The sequence below is a fragment of the Botrytis deweyae genome (assembly GCF_014898535.1).
Source record: "Botrytis deweyae strain B1 chromosome Unknown BDEW_002, whole genome shotgun sequence".
NCBI classification, from domain to species: Eukaryota; Fungi; Ascomycota; class Leotiomycetes; order Helotiales; family Sclerotiniaceae; genus Botrytis; species Botrytis deweyae.
In genome coordinates this window covers 2,063,945-2,089,416 of record NW_024066209.1, presented here as the reverse complement: position 1 = coordinate 2,089,416, position 25,472 = coordinate 2,063,945, and the positions used below count along the sequence as shown (strand labels likewise).

Here is a 25,472-nt window from a genome sequence, read left to right as displayed (position 1 = left end):
TCTGTCTAAAGAGCTAGCTATTTAAAGAAAGAAGCAACTCTTATATGTTTTGAGGTTAATCTTCTCGCTTAGTATACTATGTGTAGTAGTCTTAAATGATTAAATGACTTAAGTTCATTCGCTTATTCTTATAATAGCGATTAATAAAAAAACGAGTAGTCCCACTAAGATGCTGAACCTAAGGTCCCAGGCCTTACCAGTCATATGACACCCGATGCAACAGCTGTGTTTTGTGGGAAATTATAAAGCGATTCTAACGATATCTGATAATATGTATAATACACAGACCCTTAGAAAGCACAACACGAATCTAATACTACCTGTTGTGATGAGCCACTAATACAATTACAATTTTGATTACTCTCATAATTGATTAGTATACCGGCAGTTCATATGCATTTACACAGCGCCCAGATAAGATCAAAGGGTACCTAGCAAGCACAATAATTTTCATTCTCAACCACTATCAAAACGCTAACTCATGGCCGTATGAGATGAGAGAAACCAAGATATGAAGTGAATGCATCCTCAAACACTATACATCTGACTCGAAGTCGTACCCAAATTCAGGCAGGAGAACGAGAGCAGGGAAAGCTTCCAAAACCTGCTCTTACGACTATGTGAGACGAGTCTCAATAAAGGCCCTACTGTTTCCCAAACTACAGATACAACATGTTTCACTCCTGCTCTCAATACCCCAAATCTAAGCCTTCTGAGTCTCTTCACTTTCAGCGTAGTCCTTGTATGGAATAATGGTAGGAACGAATCTCTTTGCCTTGTCGCTGGATACATCCTCAGCATAATCTTTGTATGGGATAATGGTAGGAACAAATCTCTTGGCCTCATCGCTCGATGCGTCTTCAGCGTAGTCCTTGTATGGAATGATGGTAGGAACGAATCTTTTGGCCTTGTCGCTGGATACGTCCTCGGCATAGTCCTTGTATGGAATGATGGTAGGAACGAATCTCTTGATGTTACCATCTGCAATGGCAGAACCTAATCTCTGTTAGTATTGTATCCATATAATACAGCATTTAAACTTACCTGCTTTTGGGGCAGGCAGAGCTGCAGTCAACGTGCTAAGCACGGAAAGTGAAAAGACAAACGTTCCAGTCTTCATTGTGTTGTCTTTGGGGTGTTATAGCTGAGTGCGTAATGATAAAGGCTTCGTAATAATTGAGAATTTGTGATATTGTGAAGGATGTTCTTCCTCTTTGGCCAAGGTAATGCCTTTGCTTTATACTTTTGAAAGTTTACATGTTCACTATGAACGAATTGCTCTGTGCAAGCTCATGCTTTGAAGATAGTGCATGGTCAACGCATCTCCGCCGATCAGATAACTTTACCTTCCTCATGGAGTTATGAGTTATCATTAGATTCCATTGAGCCGATCAGACCATGTTGTGCCCATCATCTGCCATAAGATACTAAAAAATAAGGACCTCGGCGACATGATTCCTTGCTCCATCATCTATTATCACCGATTCTCTGGATGTACCGTTACAATCAATATCTTCCCATACCATACAAGATGATACAATAATAACAAGACTAAACTAGGGGAAAATCCTCTTCCCCGCTCGATGGACTCCTCGTTCCATCATTCATCATCGCAATCAACATGTTCTCACACTAAGTAGAAACTATAAAATAAAGGAATCACAACACCATGCAAGAGAATTCTCTCTGCATGGCTGATTGGAAAGTACAGATGGCATGAACAAGTGGGCTGTAGTAGCGTGCATGAAGGCCATATTGGGGTAGAGAACGATACATCCTCGAGACATCTTGATCGACATCGAGGTATGCCGACCGATATTCGACTTGGTAAGATTGTCACATCAATGCAAGCATTCGTGATGTACATGCCATGGTCATTCACTAGAACAGACCATTATGCAGAATCAATATGTTGTCACGATTGCATACCATCATTCACTAGCCTAGCCATTGTGAAGAACCAGCATGTTGCCAATCAATGGCATACTATCCGGCCAATCTGTGGAGAATCAAAATTTAGCCACCCTTGGCATTCCGTCATTCAGACAAACTTATGCAAATGTTCTCCAAAGCAGTCTTGTGTAGTACACATCTTTTATTCTGCTTCTCAGCAGCTTTGATGATAACGAAATATTACACGAACCGGCCTATGGTATTCTTCAACAACAATTGCGGGTATTTGATCCAATTGAATAGGTTTAGATCCTTCAAGACAAGATTGGCAGGTACATGAGGTTGGCATCGGGCGGCAAAAGTTTAATGGTGCACACAGAGATTAGCGTAGTCCCCACATTTTTACAAACAAACCACTACAGTGTAAATAATCCTCCACAGAGAAATTACAAACCCCTAGCCAAAACCAACAAAAAAATACAAGATCTGAATGAAAGCTAATTGGTCGCTCTACACAAAAGTTCAGGTGCCCAGGGCTACGGCCTTTGCGATCGAATAGTTAAACCAAAAGTGTCTATCTGAGACTCTGGGGTCAACCGATAAGAGAGCTTCTCGTATACTTGCCGATCAATATAACCGATAAGTCGGGTACCCTATTTTCGGGCCATCCCCCTTTTGGGCCACTTTTTATATTCAAAATACATCAAAAATGGAATTTACAACTTTTTTATTTATAGATAGAATTTAATGAAAATTTGTATATATATAATTTAAATTGATTGAAGCTTAATCTGAAATTTTCAGATTTTTAGGATTTTTTTGTATTGAAATATAAAGCTTCAAAAAATCGATTTTCAAATTTGTATAGAAATCATATACAAATTTGAAAATTTTATTAAATCTTTAATAACTTTTTGATAAAAATTATTAAAAATAAACTATAAAATTTTATCATAAATTTATAATATATTTTATCTAAAAGATTCAGAAAAAATAGAAAATTTTTTATAAATAAATATTTATAGGGGTACCCTCAAAATAACAGAGATTATTTATATTACTCTAAACTTACTATATACTATATCTCTATATCTATTAATTTTTTCGAATTTTTTTTTAAATCTTTATATAGATTCAAATTTAAAAATCTCAAAAATATATATGGTTTTCTTTTAATAATTATTGTTAAAAAGTTATTAAAGATTTTATAAAATTTCTAAATTTGTATGTGATTTCTATACAAATTAAAAAATCGACATTTTGAAGCTCTAGATTTCGATACAGAAAAATCTTAAAAATCCAAAAATTCTAGAATAAACTTAAATCGATCTAAATTATCTATATATAAATTTTCAATAAATTATATTGTATATTGATAGAGATATTAATAGGCCTAAAAAGTAATTTTTGGTGTAAAAGGGTAGCCCAAAATAGGGGTGGCCCGAAAGTAGGGTACCCGACTTACCGAATGAAGATAGTATGTTACTACTTACCTCCTTATGTTGACGACATGTCAGGTAGGTATGAGTTGGATCAAGCTAGAGACTTGTAGCAAGCCTACTGATTTCATGTTTTTGCTTGATCAGTTACCACATTGTTGCGTTCCTACTTCAAAAGTTTATTTATTACGTTCATATTTTCTATGATCTTTAACACAAGATTTATTGATCAAACTCTTCCACTGTTAGAATTTCTCTTCATCCCCACGATGTCAGACCAACGTTCTATTCGGTCTGAAGACGAGCCCGCCTGGAGCCCAAAAGATCTCGAGGAAAGTCTTCTTCATGAAGAGATAATTGGGCCAGAAAGAGGCGTCAAAACCTTTCATCGCACTTACCTTGGATTTTGTGCTGGTTATTTGATCGTATCTTTTTGCTTGGGAGCTCTTTTCTCATTTATCATACTTAGTCCAGCTTTGAGTAGAGTAAGATTTGATTCGCAATCGAAAGATTTTCAATGGAGTATACCTACCTCTATTTTTTATTGATCTTTTCATGATGGCATGCTAAAAACACCCCGTTCAGTCCAGAACGCGGAGCTCAGGAATCTCGTATCGGCACCTACATCAAATGTGAGATTTGATGGCACATTTGATCGCTCGTCTCCTTATAAGGGTCCGCCGTCGCCCAAAGTCGATGCTTTATGGCATGAGATTACAATGTGTAAGTAGTTTCTTCCTTTATAGGAATTCACTGACAACTTCAAGTGGGAGCAATGAGTATCTCTGAGGACGTCTTTGAGCACCTAAACGCTTCAAAATACGCGGTCAAACTGCCAAGCAGCCTTGGAGGTGGCCGACTAGCACTTTTTGAGACAATTCATCAGATACATTGTGTCGTAAGTAGCCCAGAAGTCCATCCAAAGCCGGTTTCTAACTTTATCAAAGCAATCGTTATGGAATGCAGCTTATCCTGAGTATTATACCGAACAAACAAAATTTAAGATCAGCCACCCAGAACAGTGGTACGGCCATCTAGGTGAGCTGCATTCAAAACCAAAAGCTCTACTAATTTGCTAACCCAAGACTCTTGTTCACTAGACCACTGCGCAGATATGCTTCGGCAGAAGCTGATGTGCGATGCTGATACTGGTATCGTCACTTACAATTGGCTAAAGGGAAAAGCCAATCCAAACCCAAACTTTAACGTTCAGCATCAATGTCGCAATTTTGATGCTATCTTGAAGTATGCTCGTGACAACCAAGTGGATAAGGACAGCACTGAAAGAATAGATGTCAATCTACTGAAGCCAGAGAATGGATATATCATGGAATTTGAGGGTGAGCCTCCCTTCGATCCTGATGCGGTGCCGTCTATGCGTCAGGAATAAGATTAGAAATTAGCATGTGTCCAAGAAAGTAGCTCGTTTTTTCAGAACTCATGTGTCGGGATTTATGAGTTTATAGCCGTAGCCAATGTGGGGGGCAGTGTGAACATGAGCACTAGGCCTAATATAAGGGGTGTCAACTATTGTATCCTCACTTTTTACTCTTTTAAACCCTTTAGCTAGCAAATAGAATGAACAACATTATGAACACGTACTAGTATCGATGTTTAATATACCCAGAGTTGATACCAACATAATGTTATTGTAGACACAAATTTGCATCAGTAGGCGGTAGCTTGAGTGAATCCAATAGGCCTCAGATTTCATCTTCCGTAAAACACAGACCACACAGGTGAATGATTTGCCCAGTTGCACTATTTTCGCTATGGAGCAGGAGCATTCAAGAATGCTACTCTGCCTGGGGTCTTGCTTGGCTAGGCATCCTGCAAGAAACGGGTAGACCAAGCTTGATTTGCCAGAACTGAGACATCTGAGTAGGTCTAGTGCCAGGATATGTCATCGATATCTGGCTGGCAGCTGACTTTTACTGGCCCTAGCCGTGTCTGCGGAGTCCGATAAAACCGGTGAAGAAAATATCTCATCCTATCCTCATCCTTGGGTATAGACTAGGATAAAAGACCTCCACTTGGACGACAGGAGAAGATAGGATAGGTCAAGGCTAAGCTAGGCTGGCATGGCAGGAGGTGATCTTCCTTCGCTAGTTGAAGTCGTTCAGCAATTACCATGTTGTTAAGATAACTGTAGCATAAGTCTGCCAAGTGACGGGCCGTGATTGCGTGATAGTGGGCCTAAGTGATGGTCAGAAAGAGACCAATTCAAGTGAGGGCGGGGAACCTTGGTCTGGCTTTTATGATTAGAATGCCTTCTGAAATTGTCTAGATAGCAGCACGGTAAGCACGGCACACGTCTTTTAATTGGGATAAAGAAGATGTTGGTCGAATTAAGGGCACTTGCTTAATCTTACACCTTGAACATCTCAACTTCCTTTCCGAAGATGTCAAATACCATGTCCCCGAAGATGTCAAATACCATGTTGACCCTAAGCCAGCTACCGTATTGGAACATTTTCCCCGCAAAGTAGCTAGTGCCCGATGCTGATCTCGGAACTCGGACTCTTATCTTCAACAGACTGCCTTCCATTTTAGGTACAGCGCGAAAAAAACGCATCAACTGAAACTGGGAATAGTGACGATCGTCAGATTCTGAGATTACAGAGTCACACTCTGGACGCATATCAAACACGCCAAAATCAAGACTCTCTTTAAAGCTCTATTAAATTGAAAACCAACTTGAAACTGTATTATAAATTGAAAAAAAAAAAAAGATATAGTATAATTGATAAGCTTCTAGTATTCAAATACCTATTCCAAAAAAAATTAGAAAATCGCTTTCTAATTTAAACGAGAACCTTGAAAATAGTGCTGTCTTTTTGTGTGCCTCTTTTCTGTACAGAGTGTGAGAGTGTTGTAGGGGCATTCGAAATACGCGCGCATTAGATAGGGATCTAGAAAGGTGGAACCGTTCTAAATTCAGAGCCAATCGGAACAGCTACATAAGTAAGGTTATGCGCGCAACCTACCTAGATTTTGGGGAAAGAAGTGGAACACCTTTAGAAAAGGTTAAGAAGACATCGGAAATCTGAATGACGTCTGGTGTATGTCTGCAATCACGAGGAGCGAAAGGGGACTCAAGAGAAGAAGATCGCCGAGTTTTCTTGTAAACATTGCTTACAACAATGATACATTTCTGATCGTTTTATTAGTGGATACTAACTTGTATGTGAAGGTTGTAGAGGGTAAAACTCATTTTTGTTCTACTTTGTTTTTTCAAAAATCTTGAGTCACTTTTCAGTAAAAGTGGTCGACACCATGAGCCACATTCAAACCACGTCTCGATTTCTGTCCACAAGAAGGGGTTACCAACTCCCTTCTCTAGAGAATGATCAGCATCCTGCTCGACAAGTCTGCGGCTCTACTTATTCGCTTTTCAATGTTCGAGCCATGTTTATTTCCTTCTTTTTTGCGTTTGGAATCAGCATTAGTTTTGTTACTGGGCGGTACTACATGCCATACCGAGACATTGCCAGTGGGTGTCAGCCAAATATTGACCGTAACTTGTCCCTTCTCGATGTTTTCCGGGTCTGTCTGAGTGAGTGGGGTGTAAGCTAATTATTTACCAGTACCTTTACAAGAGCACAAGTTTGTTTACAACCAAACATTCGTTGAAAGTGGCCCAGCAGCAGACGCGGCATGGGACTCGCTGTTTCCATCCCAAGGAGGGTTTTTCCGTCACCCAACAATCTCTCGAAAACGCGCCGACTTTGCAGTCTTTCATCAGCTGCATTGCCTCGATAAGATAAGGCTAGCATATTGGACTTTATACGATAGCAGTGTGTTAGCCCATGACGGAATGTCGAAGACTGATTTTGACCCTAAAGGCCTCTCTGAACATTTTGCGCCACTCCACATCACTCACTGCGTCGAACTAATAAGAAATGCTTTGATATGCAGACCTGACACAACAGTTGAAGTCAAAGACTTAGAGAGTAATGGGGTCACAGGATTTGGGGCTGAACATCTTTGCGTGAATTGGAATCAACTTGTTGACTGGGTTTCTGAGTGGGAAGATTATGACAAGCCAGGTACTAAATGATGATGAATGTCAGCACTTCGCCGAAGAATCCGGTTTCAAAAGCTTGTAGTTCCGGCATATGTAGGTCGATGCAGCCGCTAGCCCCGCTAGCCTTGATGGGGTAGGTAGAGTATATCTTCAATCTCTACCACTGATATCAAGAACCATGAATACCACGATGCTATTATACTGCCTAATTGAATACAACATATTAGTGATATGTGCATATGCTATGACCCCAAGGTGATACCAAAACTTGCCCACTGTGATGATATCGGTATGCCGACTTCTTACATCGCGGTCAGATGTCTGATATTGACTGGAAGCAATGAATAGAGTATGATACATGGGGATCAAGAAACCCAGGAACGCATCGAAATTTTCGAAAACATCGCCCAGGTGGACATAAAAATGAAAGCTTTGTGGAAAGGGAAAAGGGATTGTACACTCCGGAAAGTGTTAAAGGATACAATTGATCTAGGTCTAATCGTGTTATTTTCAAGGTCGTCAATTGCAAGGAAGGAAAAATCCCATCCTGTTCTATGCCAAAGACTAGAACAGAATGGATAGAGCTTCACTAGTAGGACAGGATAGGTTAGGTTAGGCTCTCAAATAAAAAAAGACCTCTACTTTTTGTGTTCAAGATGTAATTATATAATCAAGCAAATACGATATATTATTCTGTGATAATACTATAGACTAATACTGCTAATACTGCTCCCAACACAGCCGCAATCTCTAATTTAACAGTCATTACCTTCGCCCATTCGTGCTGCTATTGATTTTGTTACTATTTTATACAATATCCCTCTATACGGACACATAAGACTAATGAAGATATACATCTATATATAAGTATGTACTAAATCAAGGGGAAAATCGGACAACAAAATGGAAGAAGAGAAGGGAAAGCCGAATAAAAATCCACAATACCTTACGATTAACAGGATGTGCAGGATGATTTGGATCCTGAGCTTCTTGTGCCATCTGTTGAGGATTGAAATTGGAGCTGGAATTGTAGCGGGTATCGATATATTGAGACGGGGAGCCATTTTTTTGCTATGGTCATAGTGAGTATTTCGTTTGCACTATAGTTTCATTGGTGATGCTAGGTGTGGACTGGCAGAGGCGAGTCTCGGCGGGTGATATACTTACGGGTAGTTGCGCCATGATAGATTGGAATTGAGAGGGGGAAAGAAGGCTGTTTTGAGAGAGGAGTTCAAGCTCGGTGCGAATGGTGGAGATGGATCTGTTGACTGATGCTTGGTCTGACATTTTGTGAGGATTTAGTAGCAGGGCACAACAGTTCTGTCAGGGTATCTGACGGATAAAGTGTTTTTATTGCTAAAAGCGAAAGCTGGAGAAGGAAGATATCGTTTCCCAGAGACCCTCTTTTTATAAACATATTCTCCTGTCAGGTCCTTTGCCCGATGTCACCCTCCTTAACTTTTTCCTTGTATGCAACTCCATTCGGCTCCTTGCCCGATCGTACTGTCACGAACCACGAATCGCACGTGATAAACAGCACCTGATCAAGGGACTTTAGGCTCAGTAATCTCATATGATTATAGTAAAACTAAGTCTACTTATTAAATTTCTTCAATTAATTTATATATATATATATATTAATCATATACGTAGAATGTATAAACTTCTTCTCGTCTAATTCGCTTTTAGTTATAAAACGATTTTAAAATATATATATTAGAATTTCTATTTCTATTTCTAAGAGCTAGCATCTAATTCCTCGCTCCTCGCTACGCTCGAGTTTAAAGTATCAAATCAATATATATGTTTTTATATACTAGAGTATATTATAGAGATTAATTAGACTAGAATAAGAAAGCTAAGGAGAAAAGAGATTCTTTCGAGATCTCTTTATCTCTAATATAGTAATAATTGCTTAGTTTAAGCTAGTCTTGAACTTAGATAAGTATAATAAGTACTTACGTAATATTCGTTGTAATTTATATCGAAAACTACTATAGAGTAAAGATATTAAAGAAATATAGAAATCGAAGAGTTTTATTAATTATTATAGATTATAAAAAGGAAAAAACAGTTAAACTATAGAAAAATTGTATATTTATATTCTCTCTTAATCTCTAATTATATATATCTCTAATAAAATCGAGTATTATCTATATAAGTATTATTTATATTCTTTTAGTTATATAATACGAAGTTTTATAAAATAGATTCACAATATAATTTTTTAATGTAATAAACTTTTTATATTCCAAAATCCCTTTTTATTTGATTTATTGATTAAGCGAGGGATATAGCCCTGATGCGAAAATTCCGTGTAAATCAATTTTCTCGTAGTTCCGTTCATTCTGAGCCAGCAAACACAATGCGCAATGAAGATGCACTAATTGTTGAAGTATTAGCAAGCAACTCAAGAGAAAAGAGCGAAGCCCGTCCGAATAGACGTACAGAGGTCGGAAGAACGAGATCTGCGAACATATCAGATTATCACCAAGATGCGGATGGAAAAGAGAGTATCGTACAATCCTGATCTCTCGTGGTTTTCGTAAGAACGAATTTGGCATAGAGACGCAGAACAACGAATATGGAAGCAAGTGCAATGCACACAGAATTAACTCCAATGATGATATTGTTCTCGTTCGGTGGGTTGTCAAGATTTTGTACCTCGCCAGTGGGAGGTTCTATAGCTGAGAGGCCGAGGAAATTGTCTGACAGTGACACGATGCTGGCGATAGATTCTGATGTGAATTTGATGTTGCTTCTGTGCTCTTTGGTAATGAGAAATGTAAATGCAAAGGACAGAAGATCGACAGATATCTCACGAGGCTGAGTGCGTCGATATAATTCAGGAAGAGTCAACCGAGCTGGGTTGGCATATTACCTCTATGGGTAGATTGCAGGCCATAGCAGCGTAGCATAGAGGTGTAATAAGATCTACGCCACAAGCACGTACGGGAAATCATGTTCCGTACTGTAAAATGTACCACTTACCGATCTTGAACGTGTTTGCGGCACAGCGCCTGCATGTGGTGGGTAAGCAGTGGTCAGCATGCATGCTGCCATTTACAGGAGATATTAAAATGACTGCAGTCAGTGGTCGCAACGGGTGTGTTTCGCGTCAATTTTTCAATACCCGCTTGTTATGAGTGGCTCCAAATCCCCATCCACCTGCAACCCTTGAAAATGAGGCTCCACCACCTATAGCCACGGGTACCCGTAACCAGCCGTACTACCCAAGCCACCCGTTGCGACCACTGACTGCAGTGGTGGCCTGCCTATTTTTACATCGCGTCTGTATTAAGGTTATCTTATCCCCATTCACGCGGAGGAACAAACACTCAACATCAACACTCGAGAGACGCTTCGTATACTACCTCACCCTTCAAATCAGTATGGCTACACCCTACGAACTCATTTACAACACAGGCGTTCCAGGCCGCGATGAAAATGTCTGGCTCATTCTCGAGGAAGCTGGCGTCCAGTACAAAGACACTCAGTCACTATCTTTTGATAAAGCCCGGAAGAATGTCGTGACTTGGCTCGCTGGTGGCGGCCATGGAAACCCACCTTACTTCACCCCGCCTCTCTTCAAGCACGGCGACCTCGTCATCTCTCAGACCCCCAATATTCTCCTGTACCTTGGTCCCAAGCTTGGACTTGCCGGATCGCGCGAGAACGACTTGTACCGAGTAAATGCCCTTGCCCTTACAGCGCTAGACCTTCTTAGCAATGAAGTTCACGATACACACCATCCTATCGCTACAATACTACCCTGGGAAGACTAGAAGGAGGAGATCAAAAGACGCAGCAAGGAATAGGTCCAAAGCCGCCTCCCTAACGTCCTTGCGTACTGGCAGAGGGTGTTGGAGAACGAGGAGCCCGGACCAGGCCCATGGTTGCTGGGAGACATATTCACATACGCCGAACTGGTCTTATTTCAGTTATATTCTGTTCTGCCTCTTCCGAAAGTGGCCCCGGTCTTGATATCCCTCCTTGTATACCATATAACTGGTATATCCTATGACCTGACTGACCAACTGCCATAGACCCTCGATGGCACCCATTATGCTTTCCCTAAGGCAATGAAGCAAGCCAGAGAAGCCGGTAAATATGATAAGGTATTCAAGTTATACGAAGACGTCAAGGCTCGGCCAAATATTTCAGGGTACCTTGCCAGCGACAGAAGACAGAAGTATCAGGACTGGGGCGTCTACCAGCACTACGACGATAATGATGTAGTTGCTGAGTAGCCTCACTTGGTATAAGGTATGGGAAGTCATATATATGATTCAAAGAATGAGTGTTGCGTTCACGAAATGGTACAATAGTTCATATAGGAAGCCTTTCTATTGAAAAAGAATGTTTTGTTTCCCATCAATTCAATTAAAAACTCATCACGTATCGACTACTATGAGGTTTCAAGTTACATTGGATTCGTGAAATACTTGCGCAAACAGATCATGAGACCGATCGAAAGGGCTCGTCTGCTTGCTTGAACATCAACATCAGTTTGGCCTCTCGGGTTGGCAGAAGAACGCGAAGCCCCAGAGCCCGCCTGATGGGTTCTGGGGTTTGTAGTCGCGTTGCGGCTATGTAGCAAAATCTCTCCATCAGAATCCCCCCTATAATTATCTCCCTTATAAGGATAATCTCTTTACAAGAATATATTTTTTGGTTTCAAAAGTTTTTAGGTCTAAAAAACGCCTACATTTTTAAAATTTTCTTATTATATTCTTATCGACCGCTCCTCTGAGTCAGGTGATTCAATCATATGGGGTTCCACTGTGATTAGCAGTTCAACATCTAATCCTAACGTCCCCATAATCATATATCCTGGGTCATGATACATCAGTGTCCTAATGCAATCCATGACGCTCCACATGAGTATAGTTTAGTGTTTCCCCATGAGTCCGCATGAACAGTAAACCCATGCGAGGTTACCTCCGAGGTATAGACCTTGACTCTAGAATTGGCCTCATTTCCAATATCCACGCCGGTCAAACTCAACATTACGATTGGAGGTGACTCAAACTCTTTTGAAAACCCGATCCAACCTTCCGTCTTCTCCCTAGGCTCATCCCACGGTCGAACATCCATAACATTCCAAGTACCACTCTCACACCTAGGACTCGCTACCGGTAAAGTTGGAGAGACAGCGATCTCTAGCCCAGCCCACCGGAATTCGAGACTTGCAGATACAGTCTGAAACTCCACTTGAATTGATAATGCGAGGCCTCTAGTAAGACCATCGATATTTCCGTCAGGGAGGGAGACTTTGGTATTAAAGTCCCTTATCTTTCTGAGACTCTTTTTTTGAAATGCCTTGTAACCATCGCATATGATAGCCACCTCATCGACTCTTGCATTACAAGCTGTGAAGCTGACTTCTATTGAGACGAAGTTCAAAGCATTCTGTGGTAAATTTGGCATGGGAAAGATGATGGAACCGGTGAGGGCGTTAACGTCTGTTGGTCTTAAGACTGAACCAATTTCGCCAGGTGTAATGTTAAATGAGCTTTCCGCAGGCTTGATAACTCCAGCGCCATGTAGTGACAGCCAAACAGTCATTTTGTAAGCCGCTTAAAAAAAAAGTAGCAAGCTCTAGATAAAGTGAAATCGCACAATGATAGGAAATGCCTCAATGTTAAAATTCTTGAAAAACTTTGAACTCTACGGTCGATACTTTTATATTAAACGGTTAAAAATTATGTGAAATGATACCCCATGACTTAACCATACAAACTCGTTGACACGCGCCAAAGCAAGCACCAACACCACTCCATCTACATCAGTAGAGCCAGGGTTCCTAGGTGTCCAAGGGATGCACACAAACATGGGTATATTTCTGGATACAACACATGAGCACGTCCAGCAGAGGGCCCTGGCAGTGTCATACATCACTTTTCCTTCCCTTTTCTAATACTACCCCCTCTACCCCAATCAAGGGTACCGAACAGGGGCGATATGATCTACTATGAATAAAAGACAATCAACACATCTGAAGGAAAAGATCTGCCTAAGTAAAGAGTCTATCGGAGGCCGTGTTACTGATTTTGTGACAGCTAAGAAATTCCTTCTAAATAGTCATCCCGTGTTATAAAAACAGTTAGCTTGGCACGCCACCATGCCCCTAGGAAGGCTATTAGGATGGCCATATGGCCCTCCACCCACGTTACTTATTCTTTTTTTATAATGTATATATATTTTAAGTCTGATGTGACAGAGGGTTGCTGAGTAATAGAAACAGCGTCTACCCTGCAAAACTCTTCCCTCTATAGTGCATTACACGTTGTGTCAAATAACCTAAAAATAATACATGAGGATTGAATGAGCGAAATTCAAATGAAACAATAATAATGAATAATTTTTTAATTATCCAAATTTATAAATCAATCAAACGCTTAGATTATTTTATTGTATAATTATATAATTGTGCGATTATACGATATATACTTAAAACTAGCTCTCTGTATTAAAAAGTAGAATATTGTTATTATTTGTTTCAAAAAAAACTCTATAGAGATGTTCTATTTGGAATCATACCCAACTAGTGATAATCTCTCGGCATTTCGGTACTATGAATTAATAATTCTATTATAGACATTTTTTATCCTTGCAACATAACTACGTAGTAGGGTAACTGTCGGGATATCGATCATGTGATCTAAAAGAGCACTGTATTGCACTAGCGTATGTACTAGCGTATACACTAGCGCTAGCACTTCTACTATATTAGATACTAGCTTCCCATAGTTAATAATGATCAAGAACGAATAAACCACAATAGACTAAAGTACTATACACTTTATCAACCAAGTTGATACCAACAGTAACATACAATTCCTGAACTTGTGCCACAACATTTGATATTGGCTTTCTACAATGTTTCCAAACATGTAATGAGAATGAGTACTAACGATGATCTCTCTACCGAACTTGCTATCGGCTGTAGTCTGATACCTCGACAGTACTGACGTTATTGATCATCACTATATGAAGTTTTAGTACGAATGACACGCCTACGCCGGAGTACAACTAGCAACCGATGTTGTGGCAACAATTGTGTCAGAGGTTTGTCATTCCCTTCTTGCGACGCTTTAAAAGTAAGTAAAGAAGGTTACATTTCGCTTCGGTCTTGCCGGAAGACTTGAAAGTGGCTTGCAGAATTTCTCTACAAGTATGTAAAAAAGATCTCATTTGCTCAAGTACTGTCTGCTGGCATGCTGCAATGTTCTCCAAGCAAGTAAAGACACAATTTTTATTGGGCTCTTGAATCCAGAAGAGGACTTGCAGTTACATGTGAAGAAGCATTTTTTCGTTATATAAGGATGACATATGCTCAGAAAAATTTGTCATATCCAAAAATCATTCAGACCTAACTTGAGATCAAGTCACAATCAAGCTTGAGTTTATCTTGAAGAGCTTTTATTCAACTCACAGTAGTGCCTCAACATAACTTCTCCGCAAAAACACACGCAAATCCTATTAGAATGACCACTTGGTTCTCTACACACGGCATTGGCGCCATCAAGGACTCCTCCTCAACATTTGTGATGAACATGATGGGCAGTTCTGTAATCGTCAAGCCGACGACACCAGACCCGTTGACGGGATGGGTGCACTTTGCTACCCCCAGCCCATCTGTCGACAATCCCGACCTCAAGAACTTGAGCATTAAGTTTCATTCACACTCCGCGGCCGCTGAGATTGTGTGGTCTTCCCAGCTAATCATAAGGTTTTCGAGGAATACAATCTATAACAAACAGCTAATCTTAATCTAGATGTAATTGTATGATTGTATGATTGTACAATTGTACGATCTGCGATTACTGAAAAGTTCAAATTTGTTACTATGTGTCCCAAAAACACACCATAGCATATATTCAAATTGATACAGCTCATATACATTTACATCAATACAGCTTAAATCTCTCAAATCGGTAAGGCTCATATCATATGATGTCACATGCATTTGAATAACCCTCGACTTTCGGCCGTGCGTCGCGGGTGACCCCGTCAAAAATCGCGCTGTAGCGGACTTGATAAAACAGACTGCAGCACCTTGAGGAACTATCGTCTATATATATTATCACGAATGCGTGTCTTTGATATCACCTGCAAGTTATATCAGGTCAATGAATACTGAGGCTATAGGGCGACGGAATTATAATATTATAGTAGGGTTGATATACTTTATATAATAAAGCGAGCTCGAGATATTTTACATAGTCTGAGAAATCCCATCTACTACAAATCACAAACCAATAAACCAATAAACTATAAACTCCGTATATAATATACACCACGCCAACTCCAATCCATCAAAATTCATAGTCCTCATCTATTCTTTCCACTTTCCCGTTTCCAACATCACTGTTCTAATTAGGAGAGAATTCGCCTTTTTAGTATCTAGACTTTTTTTATAAAGCTAAGCCTTGATCGGATAAACCCAAGGAACCTTGCCTTTAAAAACTTCCTCGCTGTGTACAAAGTCCAAGATCTGCCCTTGAGCTATATGCGGAGCAGCGAAGTGGTTCATCATCATGTCGTCAAAACCCGGTATCAGAGGAATTATATGTCGATCCAGCAGTCCATACCAGAAGTTAGGCCAAGCAGACATCCGGGTCACCGTTGCGGACATGTTGTAATCGCTCTTCACATATTCCGTGCGGGTAGACTGATAGCGTCGAAATGCAATGCTTAGCTCCTCTTTGGAAGGCTGTTCACTGGCTCCGACAGATTCTATACATCGATGCAACTCGTTGACCAAACCAACAGCGTCCTGAATGCCGTTATTGAGTCCCTGCCCATGATTTGGGGTGAACTTGTGTGCCGCGTCGCCTGCAAGAACAATACGACCCCAGCTCCAGTGTTCGATAATCCCTTCCTCCAGATTTGCCATGCCTGCATGACATTTTTTGGCAAAGACGTCCTTGACCTTGAGGTGATCGTTGATAGGCATTTCGGCATGCTTGGCAGCGAATGCTTCGACATCTTCCTGACTATACCATGCCCTCTTCTTTGTCGGGCTCTCCAGATGTTCGTAGATAAAGATCCAGACACGGTCCTTACTGGTTAAGTACTGAACCGAAGCGTTACTCCCGTCACTAGTGCTCCCCAAGCCAATTTCTGAATCTTCTGGCTTAGGAAATGAGCACCACATTGTGCGATACTCTGTTGTGAAGGGCTCCTCGTCGTTGACACTATCTTCTGGCGAAGTTTTAAGAGTTAGACTTCGCATAAGTTGACGCGTTTGGCTATGAACCCCATCAGCCCCAATGACGATAGACCCTTCGTAGGTTGATCCATCTGCACAGAGTATTTTTACTCCGACCTCATCACTTTCAATGCTGGTAACCTTTTTGTTCGTCAACACTCGTGACTTGTCTTCTGGTCTCAAGTTGTCATATAGCGCTTGAAGAAGCTCAGCACGATGAAAGATACGTGGAGTCGACCCATGACTGCTACAATGTTATTCGTCTGTTGTAAAACATTGAAAAAAATAACTTACTTCTGTTTCATGACTTCAAATGGCCAGGCTTCCTTGAATTTCTTCCCATCCATCGCGTAGCTTGTAATGTGCACCAGCTCCGTACTGATAGCAATTAATTGGTCCAGAAGCTCTAGCTGCGACATAATGCGAAGACTTTGAGGCGCCAAAACTAGGCTTGCACCTACATCCTCAACAACCACCTGTCGTCGCTCAAGCACCACGAAGTCAATCCCAGCTTTGGAGAGAGTATGCGCTGCTGTAAGGCCGACGGGACCAGTGCCTACGATTATAACTTTGAAGTTGGGCATTGTGGGTGGGCGTCGGATGTACGACAGTAGTAGAACAGTTCGTCCGGCCTGGATAAAATTCTCAATAGCGTCTAACAGGAACTCCAATTTCAGGCAAATAACTCTTCTTGCGTTTTAGATGAAGGTGTTATCAGGAGATTTTCATGCTTCTTATAGCAAGATGTACTTTCAACACTTCGTGGTCTCTCGAAATCCGCAGTTTTCATAGATTCCGATTTATCTATACAAACACTCCATAGGGTCCAGAATAATTCCTCTAAGTCGGGTACCCCACTTTCGGGCCACTCCTTTTTTAAATTATCTTAAAAAAGCTTATTGTAAAAAGGGACTTCTTTTATTTATTTTTTAATAATTTCATAATATTTGAATTAATCAATTTAAAATTTTGATATATTATTATTTATATTATATTTAAGATATATATTGAAGTTGATATTAATTCGATTTTATATGTAATAGTGAATAAGTATTTAATCTAATAAGCTGTTTCGGATTATAGAATTTTAAAGGTTATTCTTCAAAACTGTATAAATAGTTATTTATTTTATAAAAAAGGTGTGTAATATATGTAAAAGATAATTTCAATATAAAAAAAACAATTAATAGATTAAATATTAATCTAAAAGTTTTTGGGTATTAATTTTATATATTAGCAAATTCGGAAAATTGGGGAATGCTTTTTTGATATTAGAGGAAATAATTCTATGTTTAGAAAATAATAAATTACAAACTTTTTTCAAAGAAATCTAAAGATTAGAATTAAAAAACAAGTTAGAATTGATTTAGTATATATTAAAAATATAATTATTAATATTATTAATTAATAATTTTTAAAATTGGATTTGTTTTTAATTTATTATATTAAATCTTAGTATTGATATAATATAGATAAAATAGATATGTAAAAAGATTAGGGATTAAATGGATAATTCTAAAAAATTCAAAATATTATTTTATTCAGAAAAAGGAATCTGATTTTAAAATTTAAATATTATTTATAAAGTGTGTTTTAATTGTAGAGAGAACTTTTAATTCTTTGATTATATTAAAAGGAAAATTAGTATAACAATAATAATTTCTAATTAATTTAAAGCTTTATAAAGGGTGATATTTTATTGTTATAGATAATGAGTAGATTATAAATAATATTATACTAAAATAGTTTAAAAGGTTTTTAGATTTCAAATAGTCTTTTTCTTATTAGATAAATTAAGACTTTTTATACTGAATGAATATAAAAGTTATAAAACTATTGAATTTATATATAAGTGCTTTAAGTATAATATATACTTCTTATTTCTTTTATTATGTATATTATATATTCTATAATCTCTTGATTTATCTGTATTCTTATCTCTCAAAAGAATATATAGATATTATTTCAATAAATTAATTTTTTTATTGAATTCTAAAGTAATTGGAAAGACTAATTTTCTTATATATTATTAGAAAGTACGATTAGATAGTTTAATAGAGTATAATATATTATCTAAATGGAAAGCTTTAGGTTTATAGTTTTTAAACTGTATTAAGCTTATTATATCTAAATTGTTATTTGAGAATAATAATAAAAAAGTTATAAATCAGAATTTATATTTTAATAATAATTCTATGTATTAATGGAATAGGGAGTCTGCAATTTTAATTTTTAAAACGTTTTGAAAAGTTAGTGATTTAAGATTATATTTATATATATTCTTTTGAAATGAAGAGATCAATTTTTATATTTATTGTTAGCTTTTTAGAAAGATTATTAAGGGATTCGATGTTAAGGATTATGAAATTCTATAGTCTGAGTATCGAATAAAATAATTGGAGTATCAATCAAAACAAATCGTTTTTAAAAAGAAATGTAAAATAAAAATTAATCCAAAATTCGAAGTTTTCTAAAATTAAAGAGATTAGAAAAATGCAAATTGTAATGAGAGATTATGAAATTGATATGGGAGATGTTAATAATGATAATAAAAGTATAGTCTCAAGTATTTATTATGATATCGAATAGTTGTTGAATAAATAATATTTTAAAACTATATAATATGAATTTTTAAGGTGGCCTAAAAGAGGGGTAGCTTGAAAGTGGGGTAACCGACTTATCCCCCAGAGCACTAAAATGTACTTCAGAACTGGCCCAAGCGTTTTCTCTGAACAATGAAGTCTGATTGGCCGAAAATGTTCAAGTTAAGATTTCATGAGATCATATTCTTGATATCTAATATTGAGTTAATGTCACGGTTAAGCCAGCGTAGGACTCTGTATATAACGACTATTATATAATATTATCTTAATTTAATATTAATTTAAATTAAGCGATTGTTATTATATTAGAGATAAAGAGATTCCTTAGGGCTTTAGCTTTCTTATTCTAGTTTATTTAATCTCTATAATATGCTCTAGTATCTGAAACCTCCGAATCATGCGTCGAGAGCTACAGAAGAACTTGATTATACCGGACTAAAATTTTCGACTAATCAAATCCGGTATATTCATGATTTTAGTATAAAAAATAATAGTTCAAGCTTTCTAACTAAAATTTATATCCGATTTCAGCTCCAAACCCCGATTTTTTCGAAAAAATATTATGTGATAATAGTGAATCAAGCTTACTTATCTAAAATCAAGCTCACTTATTTAAAATTCAGCTTATTTAGTTAAATCTATTATCAAAATTTATATCGGATTCGAGAAAAAAGTATTCGGTATATCGGTTTTGGTCGAAATTCCGGTATTTATATATAAATTTCGAAAAAATCAGTAAACAAGTCCGGTATATCCAAGATTCCAGTATATCCCAATCCGGTATAGTCAAGTTTTTCTGTACGCTTACTACTCAATAATTAGTATAATTGATTAATAAGATCCCTACTAAGGGCTCGTTCGGATCGATTTGTTTTTCGATATTAGACTAATATGTTAGTTCAATATGGTGTTTACCGAACGCAATATTGAAGCTAATATATATTAGGTTTAATATATGGCTGAAAACTTTCAAATATTTTCGAAGCGAATACAATATTTAAGCTAATAAAATATTGAGTTAAATAATGTTAAAGTAACAAATACAATAAATTTTCTCAACCTTTCTTATATAATAATTAATAGTAGCTTTTGAGGTTTAATTAAACGAATATATTTAAGAAAAAGTATTATCTTCTTCATTTTCAACTTAACCTCGTACATCCCAATATTACCCCAAATATATTAGCTTCATTCAAATATATATTAGCTTCAATTTTTCAATCCCCTTGTTATTTTATTATTATTAGAGATTTCATCAATAAAATAAAAAATCGATCCGAACGAACCCTAAGCGACGGAGCCTATCTTGATATTCTAGGGGGTACGGTAAATATCAACTGAGGCCTGAGCTTGGAACATTTACTTTCTAACTAGCGGGACCGCCTTGAGCCATTGCTCCGCATGTAACTATAGTAAAACCTTTCTATAAGGATCCCCCTATAAGGATAATCTCTTTATAAGGATATATTTTTGGGTCTCAATTTTTTTAGACTTCTTACAAGTATATACAACCTGCCTGTAGCTCAAATCTAATTCGTGCTCAAGGAAACAGGTATAGTAAAACCTCTTCATAAGGATACTGGTTTTTGTAATCTTTTTTAAGGATATATAGAGGTATTCTTATATAGAGGTTTATAAATAAAAATAACAATTAACAATTGAAATAAAAATCTAAAGAATATTATTGAATAATATAAAGTTTTTTATATAAAACCTTCTTTTTAGTTTTCTTTAAAAATTCTTTAAAATCAATATTATTGTTGTTTCTTTGAAGTTTAAATAAATCCAGCTTTTCTAATGCTTTTACAGTTTTTTTATATAATATATATACAAAAAGCTCTTGATTTTTTATATTACTTTCAATTTCCCTTTTAATTATATTATAAATTGCTATTAGATTTTTAATAATATCACTCTTATTATAATTCTCAATATATTTCCTTTTAGAATAAATAAATTCATTTATAAATATCAAATTATTCTAAAATTTGATATATTTTTGAAAAGATTATTATATTTCAATAACTTAATTTTTCTCTTTTTTTTTATAGAATTATATATTTAGAATTATTCTTTTTATCAATATTATTATTCTCAATATATTTCTTTATCAATATCGATTTGAATTAATATATCTATATTATACTAGCTTTTATATTACTTTAAATATCTTTAATCTATTATATAATGTGTAGGAGGTTAACGATTTTATTTGAAAGCTTTCCCTTTTCAAGCTATACAAATATATAATCTATCTAAAAATATCGATATTGAATCTTGAATTATATAATAATATTTTGATTAAGAGATTATTATTTAAAAATAATATTTTTAGATAACTAGTATATCTCAATATGGGAAAATTGATTAATAAGTTAATAAACAATTAAAATATATATATTGAAATTGTTTATTATAAATAAAATCTTATAATCTTTGTATATAAATTTACTATTCAACTTTATCAAATAATTGACTATAATTCAAATAATCATTCATTTAATTATATTTGAATAATGTTTAATTCCTAAACAATATTTATTTATATGTTTAAAACATTACAGATTTTCGGATCTTGTAATTATCAATAAAACTATCTTTTCACTTTTATTTACATTACATATAAAAGCAATTGTAATTCGATTTTTATATATTTTTCTATCAAATTGATATTTAATTATAAATATATATATAAAGAATAGTTTCCATTATAAATTAGTTTTATCTATATTGAAGATATTCCTGAATTCGAATTCTTTACAATGTTTTCTATAATACTTTATTTATATAAAAGATTCAATAGAATTTATCTCTATATTTATTATTTCCCTATATATAATATATTCAATAATATAATACTATTATTTAAAACTATTAAGCTAATTATTATTTTATTTAAAAAGAATAAGATCTTTGTATTAAAAGAATAACTTCCAGAGCTCTTTTGTCTTCTTTTTAAATATATCTCCTATAACTATAGTATATAGTTTTTGTATATATTGTTATTATTTGTATAAAGCATAATTATATACAAGATAGTCGATAGGTATTTTATATTTAATAGTAAGGTATTGATTTTTGTAGAAATCAAAATCAAGATATTTATATATAAAACTAAATATAATAAAGTATTATTCTTATATAAAAAATTATTTTGTTTTTTGCTTGAATCAAATAATAAGATTTTTTTAACTTTTTTCTTCAATGATTTGTATTTGATATAATTACTAATATTCTATATTATTTATTGTAAATCTTTTTTGAGGGATCAATTAGAAAAGATTTATAATAGATATTATATTCAAAATTATTTAAATAGCTATAATATTAATATTAATATTATTGAATGAATAATAGATTAAAGAAAATAGATTAAAGAAAAAAAGTTAAAGAAATCAAACTCCAGTTTTAAAAATATCAAAAAAAAAACCAATAAAATAAGGTTAAAGCAAATAATTTGATTGGTATGCTTAGGATATATACAATTCTAAAACCGGAATTTATAAGGATATCCTTATAGAAGGGTTTTAAGGATATAAATCATTTTTAGCTTTGAAAAATTTTGGAATTGAAAAATATATTCTTATAAAGAGATTATTCTTATAGGGGGGATCCTTATGGAGAGGTTTTACTATACAGATATTGCTGTATTTCCAGCCGGTCTGTAGATCCACACGTAATTTTCGGACAAAAGTATTCTCCGCCACTAAAATAACCTACGACAATCCTATATATTTCCACCCCGGCTTCTGTGCTTATTTCAAGGACTGGCATAACGGATACAACCGTATCACTTGGCGCTGACTGAAGTGTCGCAGATATCTAAATCCAGGGGATACACGGATATGTGCCAGATGGTCCGCAGAAAATCCGCTTTTAATCGGAGCCGATAGGTCTCTCAACAGATACCCCACGGAGCACAAAATCGAGGGGAACCGCTCTACGGAACGGGGCAGCTCATGATATCCGTACAGAGCGGATTTTTTTACAATTGTATGCTAATGGCATATATTATACTATCCTTAAACAATTTAAGATTGATTTCTTGTTATATTCAATAGAGGAATCATGAAATACATTAGAGTAAGTTATTATCTTTTAATATCATTACTTAATTGAACTTTCTTATCCAGAAATGGTGTGTTAGGAGCTGCCTGTGGGTTTAAGAAGTCTGAATTATCAAGTGTCTAATCTATCTACCACTTGCCACCTACCATCTGCTACCTACCACCTGCCAAGCTTCTTGTACAAAGGTATTTTCTTAAGCGTTCGCTGTTATAACATTTTTACATTGTCGTTCTCCTTTAAGTATGTTCATTGAAACATTTAGTATTATCTTTATAGTTAGAATGAGATTAGTATTGAAAGAGTATATAAATCTTAACAAATGTAGTGGTTAGTTGTAATTGTTTCTCGTGGTCAATACTAGTCTATGTTGTAATGTTAACTCAGGCTTGTCTTCTTTCATGATCAACTTTGTACTAAGTAGATCTTAAAACTTGCAAGTTATACATCGTACGGAACGTTGTGTTATCCGAGCATATCGATATCTTGATGTCGCCTCAATTCCTGCACCCCTCAGGTAAAACTCGGATATTCTGGAAGATCGATCCGACCCGATCCGACCCGATCTACTGGTACAGTGAGATAGGGTAGTAAATGAATCTAGATAAACGTAGGAAGGGGCCGATGATTATATCAATCAGGAGTTAATTCCTTCTTTTGTACGGGATTTGAATGAGTTGGGGTGAGTGGGTAACGTGGTGGTGTCAGTGGGGAAAGAATTGAAACCCGGGATTTTTTGATGTTCTGTTTTAATTAAACTTTTGAGCTAGTACTGTATTATATTGTATATCTTTGTGCTTAGAGTTTCGGAAGCTGGTTTCCCGGCAGTTGAATAATACTTGCCGGTCTTAGAAAAATTCTGCCGACCATCTTAGCGATCATCCTAAGATGGTCGGCAGACGAGTGGGTGCACGGACTTACGGGACAGCTTGTAGGTACGCTCTACGTAGGAGAAAAAAGAGGCCGATTTTGACCACATAAATCTCCAATGAAATCTTTGAATTAATTGAATTATAAATCGACCACAAATAAAACAAATAAATATGAAAATATAAGATTATTTTTCATCTTTTATTTATATTGATTCTTATCAAAATTTATATTTATTTGAGATTTGAAGAGAAGAAGTTGGTTTATTAAAAGTATTAAAAAGTAATCAAACCCGGCCTCTTTTTTCTCCTACGTAGAGGTACGGTACCTATCTAAGTGAAGCACAATTTTATACCAACAAAGACGATTTGGATAATTCAATCAAAATTCAACTTTTTTATGAATTTTCTTGAAATTGAGATACATAATTTACTAGTATAAGAACTCTATACCCCTTTAAGATTGAAATGTAAAGTATTAAGTTGAAGCTTTCATACTCAAATATATAAATGCTTATTAAAATGTTTAGTAAAAAGATATAGTAATAAATTTTTTGAGCTTATATCTTATGATTTTCAATTCGATTTTGAATATATGATATTCTAGTGTTTATTAAATTCAAAATATAAATTTGAAGAATATTTGATATTGTTGCGATTATATACTAGAGTATATCATAGAGATAAAATGAATTAGAATAAGAAAACTAAAGAGAAAAGAGATCCTTAAGAAGTTTTTTTTATCTTTATAACAATTGCTTAATTCAAGCTAATCTTGAACTAAAGTGAGTGTGATGAGTAATTAAATTATTATATGATATTCGTTATAATGACTTCGAATAACAAATATACTATCTCTATAATGAGACTAAGTCGTCTAGTACTCAGTCAGAATTTGCTCAATCATAGCTTGAACAACATACTCAAGCTTCTCTGTCTCTTCTGGAGTCGGCTCCAGGACTTGGAATTCCTCAGGAGCGAGGCTTCCGTCATTATCGGAATATTTAGGTTCTTAAACTTGTAACTGATTTAACATCGCCCAAGTGGGTGTACGGAAGTTTTCCAACTTACCCGCTCGCTCTCTTTGTAGCCGTTGTAGATTTTCATATCCTCAGAAACTTCGCTGAGATATTTGGCTTCCACGTATACTTCATCCAAGCCGAGGGCAGAAGACTGTTATCAATAATTTATTAGGATAAACAGAAGAGTGCTTTTTAGAGGAGGTAGTATGTATGTCCCGCCCTTCTTCGAAAAATTCTTAATACTTGTTTTGATCAATCTTTGCTTCGTCAGCGATTCCAAGAAAAAAATTCAAAAAATCTCGATATTCGTTCTTTGGAAAAGGCCTGTGTTGTGTAT

The 25,472-nt window shown here is 35.9% G+C and overlaps 7 protein-coding genes across 7 annotated transcripts; 3 read left to right on the top strand and 4 right to left on the bottom strand.

The window, feature by feature from the left end:
* Positions 1 to 703: 703 nt before the first annotated feature.
* Positions 704 to 1,120, bottom strand: EAE98_001335 (uncharacterized protein; the record flags this gene model as incomplete). The annotated part of the gene is made up of 2 exons (XM_038948954.1): positions 704 to 996; positions 1,045 to 1,120. 2 exons carry the CDS (start codon positions 1,118 to 1,120, stop codon positions 704 to 706), a joined length of 369 nt encoding a protein of 122 aa, XP_038815220.1.
* A 2,481-nt stretch (positions 1,121 to 3,601) lies between these two features.
* Positions 3,602 to 4,722, top strand: EAE98_001334 (uncharacterized protein; the record flags this gene model as incomplete). The annotated part of the gene is made up of 5 exons (XM_038948953.1): positions 3,602 to 3,854; positions 3,918 to 4,055; positions 4,100 to 4,230; positions 4,280 to 4,370; positions 4,433 to 4,722. 5 exons carry the CDS (start codon positions 3,602 to 3,604, stop codon positions 4,720 to 4,722), a joined length of 903 nt encoding a protein of 300 aa, XP_038815219.1.
* A 1,774-nt stretch (positions 4,723 to 6,496) lies between these two features.
* Positions 6,497 to 7,510, top strand: EAE98_001333 (uncharacterized protein). The gene is made up of 2 exons (XM_038948952.1): positions 6,497 to 6,849; positions 6,920 to 7,510. Exons 1-2 carry the CDS (start codon positions 6,609 to 6,611, stop codon positions 7,390 to 7,392), a joined length of 714 nt encoding a protein of 237 aa, XP_038815218.1. The 5' UTR covers positions 6,497 to 6,608; the 3' UTR covers positions 7,393 to 7,510.
* A 537-nt stretch (positions 7,511 to 8,047) lies between these two features.
* Positions 8,048 to 8,646, bottom strand: EAE98_001332 (uncharacterized protein; the record flags this gene model as incomplete). The annotated part of the gene is made up of 3 exons (XM_038948951.1): positions 8,048 to 8,146; positions 8,305 to 8,430; positions 8,527 to 8,646. 3 exons carry the CDS (start codon positions 8,644 to 8,646, stop codon positions 8,048 to 8,050), a joined length of 345 nt encoding a protein of 114 aa, XP_038815217.1.
* Positions 8,647 to 10,751: 2,105 nt separating this feature from the next.
* On the top strand, positions 10,752 to 11,609 carry EAE98_001331 (uncharacterized protein; the record flags this gene model as incomplete). Its single annotated transcript, XM_038948950.1, has 3 exons — positions 10,752 to 11,093; positions 11,217 to 11,354; positions 11,406 to 11,609. 3 exons carry the CDS (start codon positions 10,752 to 10,754, stop codon positions 11,607 to 11,609), a joined length of 684 nt encoding a protein of 227 aa, XP_038815216.1.
* Positions 11,610 to 12,207: 598 nt separating this feature from the next.
* Positions 12,208 to 12,927, bottom strand: EAE98_001330 (uncharacterized protein; the record flags this gene model as incomplete). Its single annotated transcript, XM_038948949.1, has 1 exon — positions 12,208 to 12,927. One exon carries the CDS (start codon positions 12,925 to 12,927, stop codon positions 12,208 to 12,210), a length of 720 nt encoding a protein of 239 aa, XP_038815215.1.
* Positions 12,928 to 15,787: 2,860 nt separating this feature from the next.
* Positions 15,788 to 17,160, bottom strand: EAE98_001329 (uncharacterized protein; the record flags this gene model as incomplete). The annotated part of the gene is made up of 2 exons (XM_038948948.1): positions 15,788 to 16,823; positions 16,871 to 17,160. The coding sequence occupies 2 exons, from the start codon at positions 17,158 to 17,160 to the stop codon at positions 15,788 to 15,790; spliced, it is 1,326 nt and encodes a 441-aa protein (XP_038815214.1).
* Between the last annotated feature and the right edge of the window lie 8,312 nt (positions 17,161 to 25,472).

Bases quoted from the DNA above. Each gene is read 5' to 3' on its own strand.
- EAE98_001333 (XM_038948952.1), top strand. From the start codon at position 6,609: ATGAGCCACATTCAAACCACGTCTCGATTTCTGTCCACAAGAAGGGGT. The intron at 6,850-6,919 runs GTAACTTGTCCC...ATTATTTACCAG, and splicing joins GTGTCAGCCAAATATTGACC to TACCTTTACAAGAGCACAAG.